Source organism: Copidosoma floridanum, unplaced genomic scaffold, assembly GCF_036245765.1.
Source record: "Copidosoma floridanum isolate Cflo_tuat_1 unplaced genomic scaffold, Cflo_Japanese_pri ptg000019l, whole genome shotgun sequence".
Classification (NCBI taxonomy): Eukaryota; Metazoa; Arthropoda; class Insecta; order Hymenoptera; family Encyrtidae; genus Copidosoma; species Copidosoma floridanum.
Window position 1 is genome coordinate 13,330,891 of NW_028321896.1, and position 15,914 is coordinate 13,346,804.

The following is a 15,914-nucleotide window of genomic DNA, read 5'->3' on the forward strand; positions in this document are numbered from 1 at the left end:
TTTTGTTTCAGACCCGGTTTTGGGGAAGAAATCGGGAAAGCGAGCAGTGAAAGAACAAATAAGCAAGGAAACAGGGAGAGACACACACCGAGAGCCGTAGCTCCGTGATCGAGTAGAAAACCAACAAAACGAAAACTCCCCAAGACGGCGTAGTGGTTAGTCGAGGGTGCAAGAGATGGACGTTGGCCCGGGGGCTGCTGATTTGTCGCAGCGGCCTCGCGGTGGACGAAGCAGCAGCAATAGCTCAACGAGAACGACGACGACGACCAAAAGTCCACCACCGAGCCACAGGTAAAAATATATGGATGCCCATGGCTGGAACCTGGCCGAGATGTGCCAGCGCTACCACCACGCCGCCGGTGTCGTGCCACCACCACCCCAGGGGGCCACAACTCCGACGGCCGTCCAGCAGCACCGCCAGCAGACCTCCTCGCCGGCCAGGGAACAAGCCCACACCCCCGGCAGCATTGTCCAGCACATGGACCAGCCCAGCCCATCCTACTCTCATTACACGTAAGTTATTGCCCCCACCCCCCACCCCCTTTCTCTCTCTGTACACACTATGCCTCCTCCTTCTTTTAGCCGTGCAACAACCTGCACGTATATATATATATAACCTACCCGCGAAAAAAGGACTCTCTTAATTACCCCTATACATACCTCATAGTTATGTACGAATAGGTATGTATACCCATACGTGGCGCGCACCTACCTCTCTCGTCTATTTTCTCGCTCACGCCCGCGCGCCCGTGCTGCTGTATTACACACACACACACAGCCCCCGAATACTTGTACATTTTCTTTTACCTCCTCTCCTGTACCTACACCGTCGTGTGTATATGGTTACCCTCTTCGTGCAAGCACCGGGTACAGGCTGTACACGTATACGTATAGGTACAATGCATGCGGTGCCTCGTCCTTTTGCTCTTTCGTCGTTGTTCTCCTTTTTTCGATTTTCTTCGGGGTATGTATGGGCCAGTGCTGCTGCCACCGCCGCTCGAGTTTCGAGATCTTAAATGAGGGAGATCACGGGGCCAGATATCGGCCCCGCAGCTTTGGCCGATCATCATCTCGTCTATACCTATATGGTACATATACACACACACACAGAGGCCTTAGCACTTTGCGCGTGCACGGGTGTTTTTTGTTTTTACCCTCTTTCTCTCTGCTGGAGGTGCACTGTGGGTTTTACTCATTTTTCGCGAGTAAGCACCTGGGGATGATTTATTGCGGGGGACACGCTCCAGGGAGCGCGTTGCACGAGTCTGTTGTTACAATCACACAGTGTATATTATATCGCGAGTCAGGTACACCAATGTGTATTTTTATAAAAGTATCGTTAGCGCGAGTATATAATATTATATACCACTTTACGGGGTGGTTGCGATACGCGCTCGGTTGTCCTCTTAATATTGAGTATACCTTACGTCTCTGTCCGCGAGTCGGATATCGTTGTCGACGAGCCACCGTATTCCCCGCGTATGGCGACGACCGTATATCTCTCTCTCGTCCCCTTTTTCACGCGGCCTCTTGTGTACACTCGCGCGAGAGGGAAGTTTGTACCCGCGAGCGAAATAAACAACGTCACGGAAGAACGAGACGAGCTGGGCCCTTCTCTGTGCCATAAATTCCCTCTCTCTACGCTTTCTACCTATACGTGTACACGTGTGGGGGCAATTTACCGGCGATCCGATCTTACAAATGGAGTCGATACTGTCGAGCAAATCAGCGCCCCGGCTCCTCCCCCTCTTGTCTCGCGTTGCGCGGACATAAAGAGAGATGGACCGCGAGGGATCGATGGGCACGAGGTCCCGGAGTACAGCTTGCATATAGACGTATTACATACGTGTACACGTGGTAAAAATTATCCCTTCGTTCGCGATGCTACCGTGTGTGGAGACGACTTATCGTGCGTGGCTTTTCGTTAATTGCGAGTCGCCTGTGAGTTTCATCACGTATCTCTCATCCCTACCCTAAATTTCATCAACAACGTTACAACAGGTTTTTTTTATCTTTCACTTTTTCGAACCGATCGCCTGGCCAAAATGATCATGTTTACGCACACTTGGGCTGAAATGGGGGCCCATCTTTGCGAAATATATTTACATCTCGCGGGCCTTAACCACAGCTTTGTACACCGTGTGCAAACAACCGCGGCTGAGGATCGGGGGGAGGGGGGGTAGGAGATCGGCAACGAACCGCGAAATTACACGGCACTTATCCTCGAACGGGCCGATTCGCGGCCACACACCGGCACTTTCCTTATCTCCGTCCTGACGCGAAAAATCAATAAGCCGGAACTTGACGATCGACAAGCCGCGTCGTTTTGCATGACGACGATCCACCTCCTCCGTCGACATGTAATATACGTATCCATTTGTATGCGAGGGCGAAAATTTCCCCATCCCGAGCCCGGCGGCGTCGCCCGAGCTAAAGCAAACACGCGCGCTCGCGCGAACCACGCCAATTTTCCGGCCGATAATCCATGCAATCACCCAGTCTCGAGCCTACATTATGCTTGTGTAGGCACATATTCGAAGTAAGGGGTGAAACGATTTTAAAGGAGCAGAGAGCGAAAATCACTTGCGTTTGTGTATATACGGGCCGAGGCGCGTTGTACCGTGGACGTGTGTGTATATATATTATACGCACAGGCGCTGCGGGTGATCCTGTTATTAGCGCGGGGACCGAGCTCCGATTAGGGGATGGGCAGATCGCCCCGCGGGGCAAATTACGGCCCGAATATGGGCGGGACCGGGACTGTTTGGTTAGCGCGCGCGTCGTATCGCGACCCCCCCACCCTCCGCCTTTTTTCTGCGTGCGCGCCTTTTAACCTTTCGTATATATGTATACTTGTCGCGTTGCTTATTGCTCGTCTCTGCTCAAGTTCCTCTTTTTTTCTCCTCTTTTCAGTCGTGGGTAAAAATATTGCATATTTGCCGGGGTTGCACAGCTCCGTTCGAGGAATTTACGCTCGGCGAGAGATAGGCGCGTTGTCGGGGGGTTATTGTTTTTTTTTCTCTCTTCATTTTTCAGATGGTTTGCAATTTTTTTGTTTTTGTTTTTTTACTCAGTTACACGGGGTGGGTGGATCGTGGAGTGTTTTTTTTTTTACAAATTTTACTACGGGAGGGTGCTTTTTTTCAAATGTTACGTAGTACCCAATACCGATGAAATTACCGCTCTTTTTTTCCATTATCTACAAGATTATGCGTGTAATAAATGTTTAATCGCGTTTAATGAAAGTATAATTTGCCTCAAGTACCTACTAACGAGTTTACACTGTTTTTTTTTTTTTTCTCGTATATAGCATGAACCAGCGTGTCTTTCGATGAAAAGATTTTTTACCCCAAGCTGAGCGTAAAAACGCGCGCGTCTAGTTTATCCTCGATGACGATGATACCGGGCACACATATAGATATACGTATTAGCATGTAAACGACTCTTTACGGTGCAAAGTATATAATATGTATATGTACCTATACGTATAAAGAGGAAGAAAAAAAAGGTTGCATCTAATTGGCCGCATACAGTGTATTGCACGGGTGTATATTTTTACCTCGGAAAGGTAGAAAAAAAAAGGCCTAAGGTCTTCACTGGGCAATTAACTCTTTTGGCCTTTTATGATTTTCTCGAGTTTTCGCGCAAACGAAGCGTGGCCGCTCCAACATTCGCGCGCACACGAGCCTCGCATTATATCAACTTACCAGATTACTGTGCTCGTGGTATATAATGTACTCTCCGTATAATAACTTTGAATTGCGTCAAGTGCAATTTGTTCCGTTTGCCAACAACTACGTGTTGGAATAAATTGAATTAAGAAAATTATGATGGTTAAGTATAAGCGTGTCCAATGATGTGATGTTTCATTAACGTGTTATTTACGTCGATGCAATTAAAGATTGACGAAATGATACATATGTGGCAACAAAAATCCGCAAAATTTCCTTTTCGTCAAAACGCAGATCTCGATAGAAAAAAAAAAAAAAAAAAAAAAGAACAGAGATAACCACGCCTCGCACGCCCAACTACAACAAGAAGCCAGTGAGTAATACCGCAGTCAAGAAGGCAAAAAAAAAAAATTTTTTCGGTTGGAGGTCTCCTTGGCTCGATTCACACAGAGTCCCCCTCCCCCCCGGAGTCGCGTACACGCCCAAACGGAGCCGCGGCGCGCAAGAGGAACGAAATAAAAGAAACGGTACAACTCGTATAAGTAAGTATTTTACGAGCAAAGGTTCACCGTCACGCTCCGCTGCCGACGTCGTCTTCGCGGTCCGTCCGTCCGTCGGGTGCGGAGCCGCGTAAATCGCTACATCCGCACCCCAACTCTGTTTACTCACACGTTGTAGGTACCTGCGCTGGAATTTTCAGCAAACCTAAAAAAAAGAACTCGAGCGATAGAGGTAATTTAACCTACATTTTTTGACGATGCGGCCCACCTTCCGTGTCGAGCGAAGGAATTTTTCCCACAACCAAAATTGACCGCCAAAACCCATCCCGTCCCTATATACACATACATATACGCACGTGTGTGCAATTCAATCTAATCTTATTGAGAATCGCAGGGGTGACAATTATCATACATGCACAACATCAACACTTACTGCGCTGTGCGACAGCTTTTTTCTCTTAAACGCGCCTTTCGGACAGTCGGGAGTTATCGCATATTTAGCAAACGCGTGACGGGAATTATTAGGTGAGATAATTGCTCGTGAGAAAAAAAAAATTTGTCTCTTGATTTGTTTTGTTTTTCTTCCACAACACAGGAACTGCACGCACCGATAATTTGCTCGAACGACGGCGCGGACTGATTGAGATATTTTTTTTTTTTTTTTGTATCGGTATATTGTTTGTTTTGATAATCTTACCAGAGACACTTTGTGTACCGTTGATATATAGTACACTGAGGAAAAAAAAAAAGAAACTTAGATCGCGTACAATAGAGTACACAAGGAAGTCAACGCCTCGGTAAAGTGGAGCTGAAAGAAGCATTGAAGGAAACAATGTATTGCGCAAGGATTTTCCATTGGACTAGATAAACTAGATTCATCCAAGAGACTAATTTTTGCGTATGTATACGTGACAAGTCCCTGTACAAAAACGATCGATACAACGAACCAAAGCCGATCTAATGGTAACAAGCGATTAAAAGAAGACGCTCAAGTGCAGCAGTAACGAGAAGTAGAAATCACCAATATGATAGCCACGACGAGTTGTTATTATTATTCTTGTATATGCATACCAGCTAGGCTAGACACCCCACAGCTGCACATGATGTATAGGCATCGTATATATATGTAAACGCGATAATCGATAAAATACCCACAACGGCTTGGATTGCAAAACATCGGTATCGGCGCTTCTCGGCTCGTTTTTCAACCGCACAAGTATGCATGTTGGTGCTTGCGAAAAAAAAAAAGAAAGAAAAAAAACGGGACTCCGCGAACAAAAAAAAAGAGCAACAATAACGAGACAACGCGAAGTAACGACATACATATACCTATATATACGAAAGGGCGCAATAAGTTCCACAACAACCCGCGCGTACACTTGGGAGTGGAAAAACGGGCAGCTTCTGCTTTTATTTGGTCGTTTGAGGGAAACCGCGGGGAGCGTCGTCATCACTTTATAAAGGCCGTGTGCGCGGCAACAACGGCGGCGGCACCGGAAGTCGCGGCGAGAGATCGTGTCGAACATCGGCGGCGAGTCACGATTTTTCGTGACCCGAATGATCGATGAGCCCTGCAAGACTCGCAGGCGAGGAACAGCTATATATTGGGACTGCTCTGTTCCTTCCGACTCTTTTTTTTTTTTTTTTTTTTTTTTTTTCACTCGTACACCATACGTACTCCTTGTTATTGTTATTTTTTTATTTTATTTGTTACAGTAACAGCAGTGCAGTAAAACAATAATTACACAGCGACCGTCGTATATACAGTCTTACACCATCGGACATACCGGGGAGACAATGCGACACGACAGCCCCGCGATTAGTAATAATTTTATTGCTTCTGTGTGCAAATTTTTCGAAATTCCCATGCGCGCTTGACTCGCGTATCGCACCTAATGTACCGTTTTGACGGATCGCCTTTGCCCTCCATCGGGCGAGTCGAGGAATTCATTTATTTGCATTTAAATACATATTATCTGTTCCTCCGTCTTACATATCATATGTATACTCTCATACGGGAATCGTCGATATACCTTAAATCGAAATGATCAAACGCGAGAGGACAAAACTTACAACTTATACGCGCATTTTATACACGCCCTGCCCTCCATCCTGTTAAATCCGACTCTCTCTCTGTTATGCATATAAATATACAGTCGTGCGCCAGCATATGCACGTACATTGATGCGTGTGTACATACGTGCGGAATGAAAGATAGCGAGGGTCCGTAATTTATATATATGTCGTACAATAGCGGTGGCTGATTGTTGAGAATAAACGGCACATTTCCAAGATTCCGGAGCGCGAGCGGGGATTGATTTATGTATGTATATATATCAGGCCCCGCCAAATCGCGAGGCGCACACCCGACGACAAAGTAAGACAATGGCGCCTGATCTCTCTCTCTCTCCGCTATACCATATATGTTATATTAATCGTGTATGCCGCTCTTCCAGAGTTGCACGTCAATTTTGGTTCGCTGCTGTCGGTGTATACCTATGTACTTATGTGTTGTACCCGCGGAGGAGTCGCGTATATACGTTTCAATCAGCGAAGGAGGCAACAGACCGGAAACACTTGTACAATCCATCTTTCCGTATAGGTATGTTCTCGGGAGTGTAATTAAGGAACACGTAAGCTGAACACCGCCAGCGACTCGATTTTTGGGGTATTTTTCTCGAGCATATAATATTGTATTGTACAACCATGTGTAATTAACTTTTCTCACGCTTTTTCCTTTTTTTTTTTTTTTTTTCTTCTTATTTTTCCGGGGATCGAAAATTTTGTTTGCTCATCGGGGCAAATTGACGCGAGCGAGATTATCGTTTTTTGTTTGTTCTCTGTTGATGCTCGGTACACGTATGTAAGCGAGACTTTGGCGTGATTGTGCGGAGGACATCTTGATTTGAATAATTTACACATCGTTGAAACGCGTAAAAGCCACCTCCACTGCCGAACGGACCATACGATTATCTATATCTCACTCTCGCATATCTTGCTTTATAAATGCTTCCGTAATGATATTGACGTTTGGGAATCGCGCTTTCGATTTCACTCGTGATGGAAATGGAAAAAAAAAAAAAATTGCGTATAGTCCAATTTAATGAGTAACCAAATTAATCGATAAATTCCTCAATGGAGAAAAAAGGGAGGCATCACCTGTAACTTACGAATCTGGTAAAAGAAAAAAAATTCTGGCTAAATTACACATTATCCGTCGGGCCAGTAAAAAAAAGGGGAGGGGGGGAGGAAAGGCCTATGCCTATGGTAAATATTGCACCTTCAGCGAGTTGAGAGATAAGAGCCAGAGCGGACGGGGGTGGGCAAGAGCGAAAGAGATGAGGAGGGAGACGAGGCGGAGAAGGTTCGCCGAGCGCTCGGCGGAGCGTCGCCGCGCGTAAGTATGTATACCTCAATGGTATACACGTATATATATACATACATACATACATATATATATATATAGTGGTGCAAAGGTGAGCGGCAGTAGGCCTCCGACGGGTCGTCACTTCCGCTCGCACACACGTATACGCGTCGCTCTCCTCGGATTTACAAGTTTAATCAGGGGACCCGTTAAAATTACGAGCGAGCCGTGTTTTTTTTTCTTTTCTTTTTTTTTTTTTTTTTTTTTTCATACTTACCCTCCCCCTTCCCGGAGAAAACCCATCTTCGTTGCGTACATGCACTTTTCGAGCTGATACACTTTGGCGCGTGCTGCAGCCGATGACGAGTATATAATGCGTATGGCTTTTGTCAGCTCTTTCTTTATTTCATTCTTTTTTTTTTTTTTTTTTTTTTTTCTCCCTTCTCTTCCTCCTTGGCCTAGAAAACTCTCTGGGATTTTTGAGCACGTGGGATCATTGGCGCGTCTCTGTACAAGGTGGTGCTAATGTGAATGCTGCTCCATTTCGTTTTGTAGGTTGTGCTCAAAGTATTGCGTATACATTGTTATATACTTGTTATATGTTTCAATCGATGACTCGACTTTGATTATTTTTGTAAGTTTCATCGAGTATTTCGCGATGGAAAGTGAATTCACTGATTTTTGAGGAAAAAACAATACGCAGCCAAATTCCAAGGGCAATGAACAATTCATTTAATTAATCACATATACTTTTACGAGAAAATCTAGATTACGTATACCATTGAAAAAAATTGCGCACTTGTCAAAACGATTCGTCAAGTTGTACAGATGTATTTTTACTTTTTCTTTTAAAAGCAGGATGCAAAATTAGTTTTTAGAAATGAAGGGTAACATACATTAGAAATACAATTATATACGTATAGCGTGTGTCCCATAAATCACCGCTGACTAATAAGGGATTATATACATGTATACGTGTATTATAGAGGGCACGCAGTGCTAATTATCGTTATGGCGTCATAATAATATACGCGTTGTTGAATGGACGATTGGTTATTGTTATTTAAATAAAACGCGAGGTTTTTTATGCGACAGACATTGCGCATTATACGCGGTGTACGCGTATACCATAAGCGCTCTCGCGTGTACGACAATTGCCTCGGAGCGGCCGATCGATGAGCGGTGCGGCGAGCATAATGTATAATCGAGCTCTTGGGTTACTCATCGCTCGGTAATGTTTAATTAAAAAAAACTTTTCTTTTTCTGCCAATATAGTCTCTGGTGGTTGTATTTTAACCATCAAGCGGTTCTCGGAAGTAGCGCGGCGTCTCCATCAACTGTTTTTTCATATATCTCGCATTTTAAACTCTCTTAAGCACTGTAATATTATCATGTGTAAGTAACGCTCTATGGTAATTTCGTTGGCTTAATATCACATTGCTTTCGGATCAACCTACGCGTGATTCGTGTGTGCGCGCGCTAATGCGAGGAAAGTATATATATTATGCGGGTGATTTTTCAAGTGTAAAATAAAAACGTCTTGTCAGCGGAGCGATAAAAATCAATTTAAAGGGGTTATTTCCATGTATTATTTCGTTTTTTGGGCCGGTGATTGTTTTGCTCGATGGAAATGAAAGTCGTGCCGTTAGCCGAAAGGGCGGCGGATAACACGATTTTTGTGCTCATGCATTATTCATTACCCCAAATTACGTGTAGGTAGGGGAGAGCGGGGCACTACCGGCTCCCTAAGCTAATTAAATCATTGTACCGAAATTTTTTTTAATTTATTGATCAAAAATATTCAATAATAAAGACAAATACCTAAAAAATATAATTTAAGCCCTCCATGATTATATTATAATTAAATGTGCATGTCATTAATAAAAATAAAAGCCGTTTGAGAACGGGGTAGGGACCGTCATAGAGAGGTATGGTCCGTCATGGGGTGGGGCACGTTCGGCCTGAGGATTACCTGTAAAATGATTTCATGCATCTTCTATTTATATGAATTAGAAATTGATTTATATGTTTATTGAAACATATTTTACAAAATGAAATAAAATTAAAAATATGGAATAAGGAAAATAATACACAGTATAGAATTTATTTTCAAAATTTTATTTTGAATCACATTTTTGGTTTTTATTATTTGGACAATTAAAGAAATATTAATACGTAATGTCTTTTAATGTCAAAAATTTTTTATAAATTTCATATTCTATATTTATTAGAAACATTTTAGTAACGATTTTATTAACGTATGACTATTTTTACAACAATGTTTTATCAAAAATAATCAGTCTTATTTTTTATGTGCATTAAAAAAATAATTTGTTTTTTTTTTTAACAAACATTTGTTATCTTACTTTTTTTTAATTTACATTACTTTTATTATAAATAATTATAAATATATTCAAACATTACTTGTCTGTCCCTTTGAAGTACTATTGTATGATGCTGCTACTCTATTCTAAAGTGTCGTTCTGGGAATGCCGAACTCTGATGCAGTATTTTTAATTGATTTTCCATCTTGTACTTTTTCCAAGAGTATCATTTGTTCATCTGTCCAAACACACTTTTTCAACTTTTTTTGTAATGCTTAACCATTTTATGAACACTTTTTGTAAGAGCTGTCAGATAATTAAAAAAATTAAGGTTCAACGACAACCAAGCAGCAGAAGAAACTTTTTCAGTTAAAACGTCTAAGCAACTGTTGCCACGCATCCAGCTCAGGCCGGCTTGTGCCCCACCATGGGAGACGGACTGTGCCCCACACGAGACCTTGTTTTTAATAATTTATATTATTTTTAATGTTAGGTCTAAAAAAAAAAAAAAAAAAATATCTGGCTACAGTAGAAAATTCAAATTTTCGAATATGCTAACTTTGATTTGTGTTACCTAAATATTTCAGTGTTAAATCAGAGACTGAAATTTTCAAAAAACCTAACCAAATATACCTATTGAAAATTAAATGAGTCTATACTGTAAAAAAATCACTTTTCTCTCTTACAACTTTTGGAGAGGAATTAAATAAAAGCATTAAATAACCGATTCCAAATAGATTTTGTTGACAATATGCATCAGTATAAGAAAAAATTAGGGTGTCGGAGTTACCCGACGGACGGCGCATACCCCGCTCTCCCCTACCTACTTTCAAAAGCTCTAGAAAAAAAAAAAAAAAAAAAAAAAAAAAAAAAAGTAAATTAAAATACCATTTTGTAACGAAATATATACAGCGCGTACAGCATAATATAAATTATCGAGAGTCATCGCAATGGAAATTAGAAAATCAGAGCAGCGTAATGCAGTAAGAAGTGACTATATATAATGTGCCCGCGTCTTCCTATACGCTCGACAAACAGTCGAATTAATTTGTTACATGACGCATTGTATCGTCCGACTGTTGGTCGTCGGCCTCATCGCGGTCTCGCATTATCAGCTGTCTCATTTCGCGATGCGCACCTTTATACTTACGCGCGGGGTCTGCATAGTCTGTACTCATACATAAGACGTATACGCATATTATATACTTATATAGTTACAATGGCGATACGAGACAATGGGTCTTGTGTGTGCACCTTGCGAACGTATTTGGCTCTGACATGTCGGCTTTATGTGCGTTGCACTGACTTATTGTCTCTCGAGGTGATGGTGAAAAGTGACCAATCAAACGCCTCGACGTACATCATTTACGAGTTAATAAAGGTTTTTTTTTTTTTTTTCATTAAATAATCGTTAAAATATGGAATATTGTATTATATACCTGTATATGTGAGGAGTTGCATGTACATATTATGGTCAATGTAACAATTTATTGAGTTCTCTCAAATTATGCATTTTTACGATTGTCATTGAAAATATTTTATTTCTCATCAAATGATTCCGTGCAAAAAAAAAAAAAACAATTTTTACGTGACGTAGATGCTAATCTATTGTACAATAATTTATACCCACGTTTTTCAATATTATAATCGATAGATCTGGCCATTAATCAATAAGCTAGACTTTAGTGCATCATTGGTTATGAAACTGCGTGAATCGCGCATAAAATAATACCTACGTGTGCAAGTAGACTTTGATTCATTCTCGTGCGATAGGATATTCATCGTTTCTCACATTCTTTTGATGAAAAACTCCACTGCAGATTTTCACTTTATATTGTTTTTGCCGAATATTCTGGCTGTGTCGAGAAAGTTCATCCGATATACGTCTCTGATTTATTTCATCATCGTTTCAACCAAGTACTCAATCAATCAAATCTCAACCGAAAAACAACATCTTTACATAGTTTCCCGATGTTTATTTCAATTTAATAATAAAAAGAGCAAACTTTGTTAAATCAGAATTATCCGTGAGAAAGAGAAAAAAGACAAAAAAGAAAAAAAGTAATAGCCAGGAAAGCACGAGTCCTGTCTCTCCATCGCAAAACATCATTTATCAGTTTCCACCTCACCATCCATCCTCGGCAGCCAAAAGTCCTTCCGATGCATTCCAGCCGAAAAATCATCGCCTCCTCGCGAAATATTCTCTCAAACGAACTGAAAAGGCATCGTGTGGAAGGCAAACTGAAGAAAAAAAAAAAAAAAAAAAAAAAAAAAAACACCATTACGTTGGAGGAAGGAGCCATCTCTTACACCGCCGCTACGTAACGCGATACGAATCGGCGAAATAAATTAATCGGCATAGCAGCGCGTGCGCGCCACGCGGAGGCATCTCTCTCTCTCTTTTCTCCGTCCCTCGCATGTGCTACCGAATCGCGCGAAGATGCAATAAGAAAAAAAAAAAAAAAAAAAAAAAAACGAAAAAAGAAAAAATAAACGAGCCTTCACTGCAACCCGGCACCTCTTGACCCCCCATCTTCGCGCTCTCGCACACACACCGCAGAGATATGCACGCGTGCTGCACGCATACATACATATATATGCAAACCGATATCCTCCTCTGTACACCGCTATCTTTTACGGTCGATTTCACTCGCGCGGGGCTTCTGCTTTTTTTTTTTTTTTTTCTTTTTTTCTTTTCGTCACCCCACATCAGAGGATGATCCTCTTTCACTTTCGGCTCGCAAGTACATACGCAAGCTCACACCGAGCTATACGAGCGTGTTGCGGTTGGAAATACGCGTCGGTCGAGGAATGCCGAGCTGCTTCTGTGCCTCGAGATTGGAAAGAAAACAATATAAGGGTTCTCTGATCGTTGCGTAATTTTTGCGATGCACCACGGCCGTTGGAACGAAAAAAAAAAAAAATAGTGTATCGGGAGTGTCTTTTGACCAATCTGACGGCTGATGAAAAAACATATCTGCTATCTTTGCGAGATCGCGAGAGCAATAAAAAATATATATATATATATATACACATAGGTACGGGTGTGTATACACACATATTATAATGCACGTGAGGTGTATAATATCCTATAATATAGGTAGATTTGTACGTCGGCGAGGCGCAAAGAGATTCAACTTTTCCTCTATTGTAATTTACAGGGCACGATTCGAGATGGATTAAAACGAGCTCGGCTTGTAACAGTCACTTTGCGCTATCGCCTTGTCCCCGTGTCTTTATTGAGCGTGTAGTTTTTTTTTTCCACTTCGAGGGTGTATATTATACCGTATGAAACACGTTTTCAGGGACTCCGTGGTAGGTACACACACACACACATACACCTCGAACGGCACGAGAGTCTCCACTTGTTTATTATAACGTATTAAATTTGCAGTCAGGTGTCTCTTCTTTCTTCGGCTGCATCACTCCGCAGCCGCATTTTCGCCGGCAAAAGAGATTTAATACCTATACCCACTCGTACCGAAGACGCCACGGTGGCGATTTACGCGCCAGGGTGTAAATCACGCGGGTCCGATGCGCCCATCCGTATACGGACGATAATTTCTGTGTTTTTAGATAACCGAGGGCCAGGGAGTGCCAAGGGACGGTGGACAGCTTGATTGATTTAGAGAACTTGCACTTTGGCTGCTACGGGGGTCTCGCTCACTGGCTGGAGTTGATTTGGTTTTCAAAGGATAGCTCTGCCCACTGTCTTGTGCTGCTGAAGCTCTCAAAAGCATTCATTTCTTTTTTTTTTTTTTTTTTTTTTTTTTTTTTTTTTTCCCACTAGTGAATCTGTAGAGAAAACAACAATAATAATGTTTCAATCGCACGATGACTCGGTTTATTTGCTCGGTGTGCGAGATTAAACGAAATTAACAATCTTTTACGACAAGAGTATGCGACTACTGTTGTAAATTACATACGATGCGTATATATATACACGGGTGTACACGGCTCGCGTACTGTCCAAACAGCCAAGACAAACAGATGTACCCAACTGACGGGAGTCATGTTTACGAGGACACGCGAGCGGACAGGTGTTCGCGTCGCGTATTATATACGACGTGACGCGAAAGAAGAAGAAGAAGAAGAAGAAGAAGCGGATAAAGAAAAGGAAGAGGAAGGAGGAGGGTGGAAAAAAAAGAGAGAAAGAAGCTCGCCGATTATATGGCTCTTACGGACAATCGTGGGAATTCCATCAAGTGGCCTTGAATGGTTCATTCATGTCGATCAGCTGCTGTTACTATACCCCCCCCCACACACACATACACACATATATATATGTACGTATACGTATATATTATACTCTTCCTCGCCGCTTGACAGATCAATCGTTGACGAGCTCACAGCCACTATGTACCTTATATGGACACACCGTTCAAGTTCCGCATCTGATTGTTAAACTCCTGCCACTGTGTGTCTCTTTTTGTCATTGGACATGTTTTTTTTTTTTTTCATATAAACATCATCGTGTGGACATTGCTGTATCAATTTAATAAGGAAAAACCACTGAATTTCGAAAAAAAAAAAAAAAAAATAAAGTATACCCAAAACAACAAACGACCGATCCAGTTGCGCACGAGAGAAAAAAAGGCCCCTCCCCCTTTTTAATCGTACATAATAGCTCATAAAAATTCATCGAGCCGGCACGTCGTATATATATACCTCCCGCTAAATTATCCGCGTTCATATTTACAAGGCACGCGCTGCCCATCACCACGGGCTCTTCGCATCACCACTGTACATATAGCGCACCTTTTTCTCTTTCTTCCCTCCTCTGCCACCCTCCTCCGTATATATACATACATATATATATATAAGTGCATCAAGCGGGTTTTTTTTGCCCCGACGTGGCGCGTGCCCACGCGCATGCAGCTTCTTCTTCTTCTTCTTCTTCTTCTTCTCGGCCGAACTCAATTACACTTGACATAAGCGTACCGGGCGCTGAGTACAACCCTATACGTGTATACGTGCACGTAGAGAGAGAGACGCGGAGGAATCTCCGCCGAGGCGTAATTGAAAATAATCCGCGTATTTTCTCCCCTTCCCCCATCCCCTTCCCGACGCTATCTGCAGCAGTGACGTGTGCAGCGGAACACTCGCATCGAATCGATTTCAATTGGAGGAGGATGGGGACATGATATATTATGTATATATGTATCGGAGGCGAGTGACAACACGTCGTTTTGCCGCGTGGATAATTGTTGCGCTGCTGCGGCCAAGAGATCTCAAGAGGTACACAATTGGTCTGCGCGGCTCGCGTATGATACCCTGCTACTGCGCTCTAAACATCATCTGTCCGCTTTGACGCGACATTTCATTTGATGTCACTATTATGTAACTATATGTATATGCTGTATACTCGCTTCCTATTGTCTGTATAAATATATAGTGTCGATTTTCACTTTGGGGATGCGTCCGATTGTGCTTGCGTGACCAATCGAGTGCTCCGATTCTACTCTTACATGCAGCAGCTCTGGTTACTATTTGTTATTTGTTATGTTATTTTTTAATTTTTCCGTATCACATCCTGTATGCATGAATTATTCTTTTCCATTGCTCGTATATTTTACCGATACTTTGAACTTTTTCGAGAAAATAAACGCAATTTTCCCGAATCGTTCAAAGTGCCAATTAAAATATATACATGATGTCATAGTGCTCACAATATCATATATATATATATGTATGTACGTAACAAACAGCAACAGTGGCAATGATAATGTAAAAATGTTTGTGCTTGTTTTGTGATCCGTGCAGAATGTTGGACAGCTACGAGCGGGGCGAGGTGACACCACCGCCGTCGAGCGGGTACGCGGGCTCGCCTGGTCTGCTGGCGCTTCACTCGTCGTTGTACGCTACGCCCACGTCGAGGGCCTTTGACATAGACTCGGGCATCGACGGCAACGAGAGCCCCATGTCGATGGACACGCAGATCATACCGGTAAGAGAACAAAAAAAGTCCTTCTCTCTCTCTCTCCCCGGCGAGCCTTTTCCATTTCCTCGGACCGGAAATCGGCGATCGGTTCACTCTCCGCGGGAAAGAAAGAGA

At 42.5% G+C, this 15,914-nt stretch overlaps 1 protein-coding gene across 3 annotated transcripts in view; it reads left to right on the forward strand.

The window, feature by feature from the left end:
- The first annotated feature begins 301 nt into the window (after positions 1-301).
- The window catches only part of LOC106644421 (uncharacterized), a 48,086-nt gene continuing 32,473 nt past the window's right edge, over positions 302-15,914 (forward strand). For all 3 annotated transcript variants that reach the window (XM_089593011.1, XM_089593013.1, XM_089593012.1), the window contains exons 1-2: positions 302-513; positions 15,623-15,806. In XM_089593011.1, the coding sequence (XP_089449137.1) occupies positions 302-513; positions 15,623-15,806 (396 nt within the window). The remainder of the gene's footprint in view (positions 514-15,622; positions 15,807-15,914) is intronic.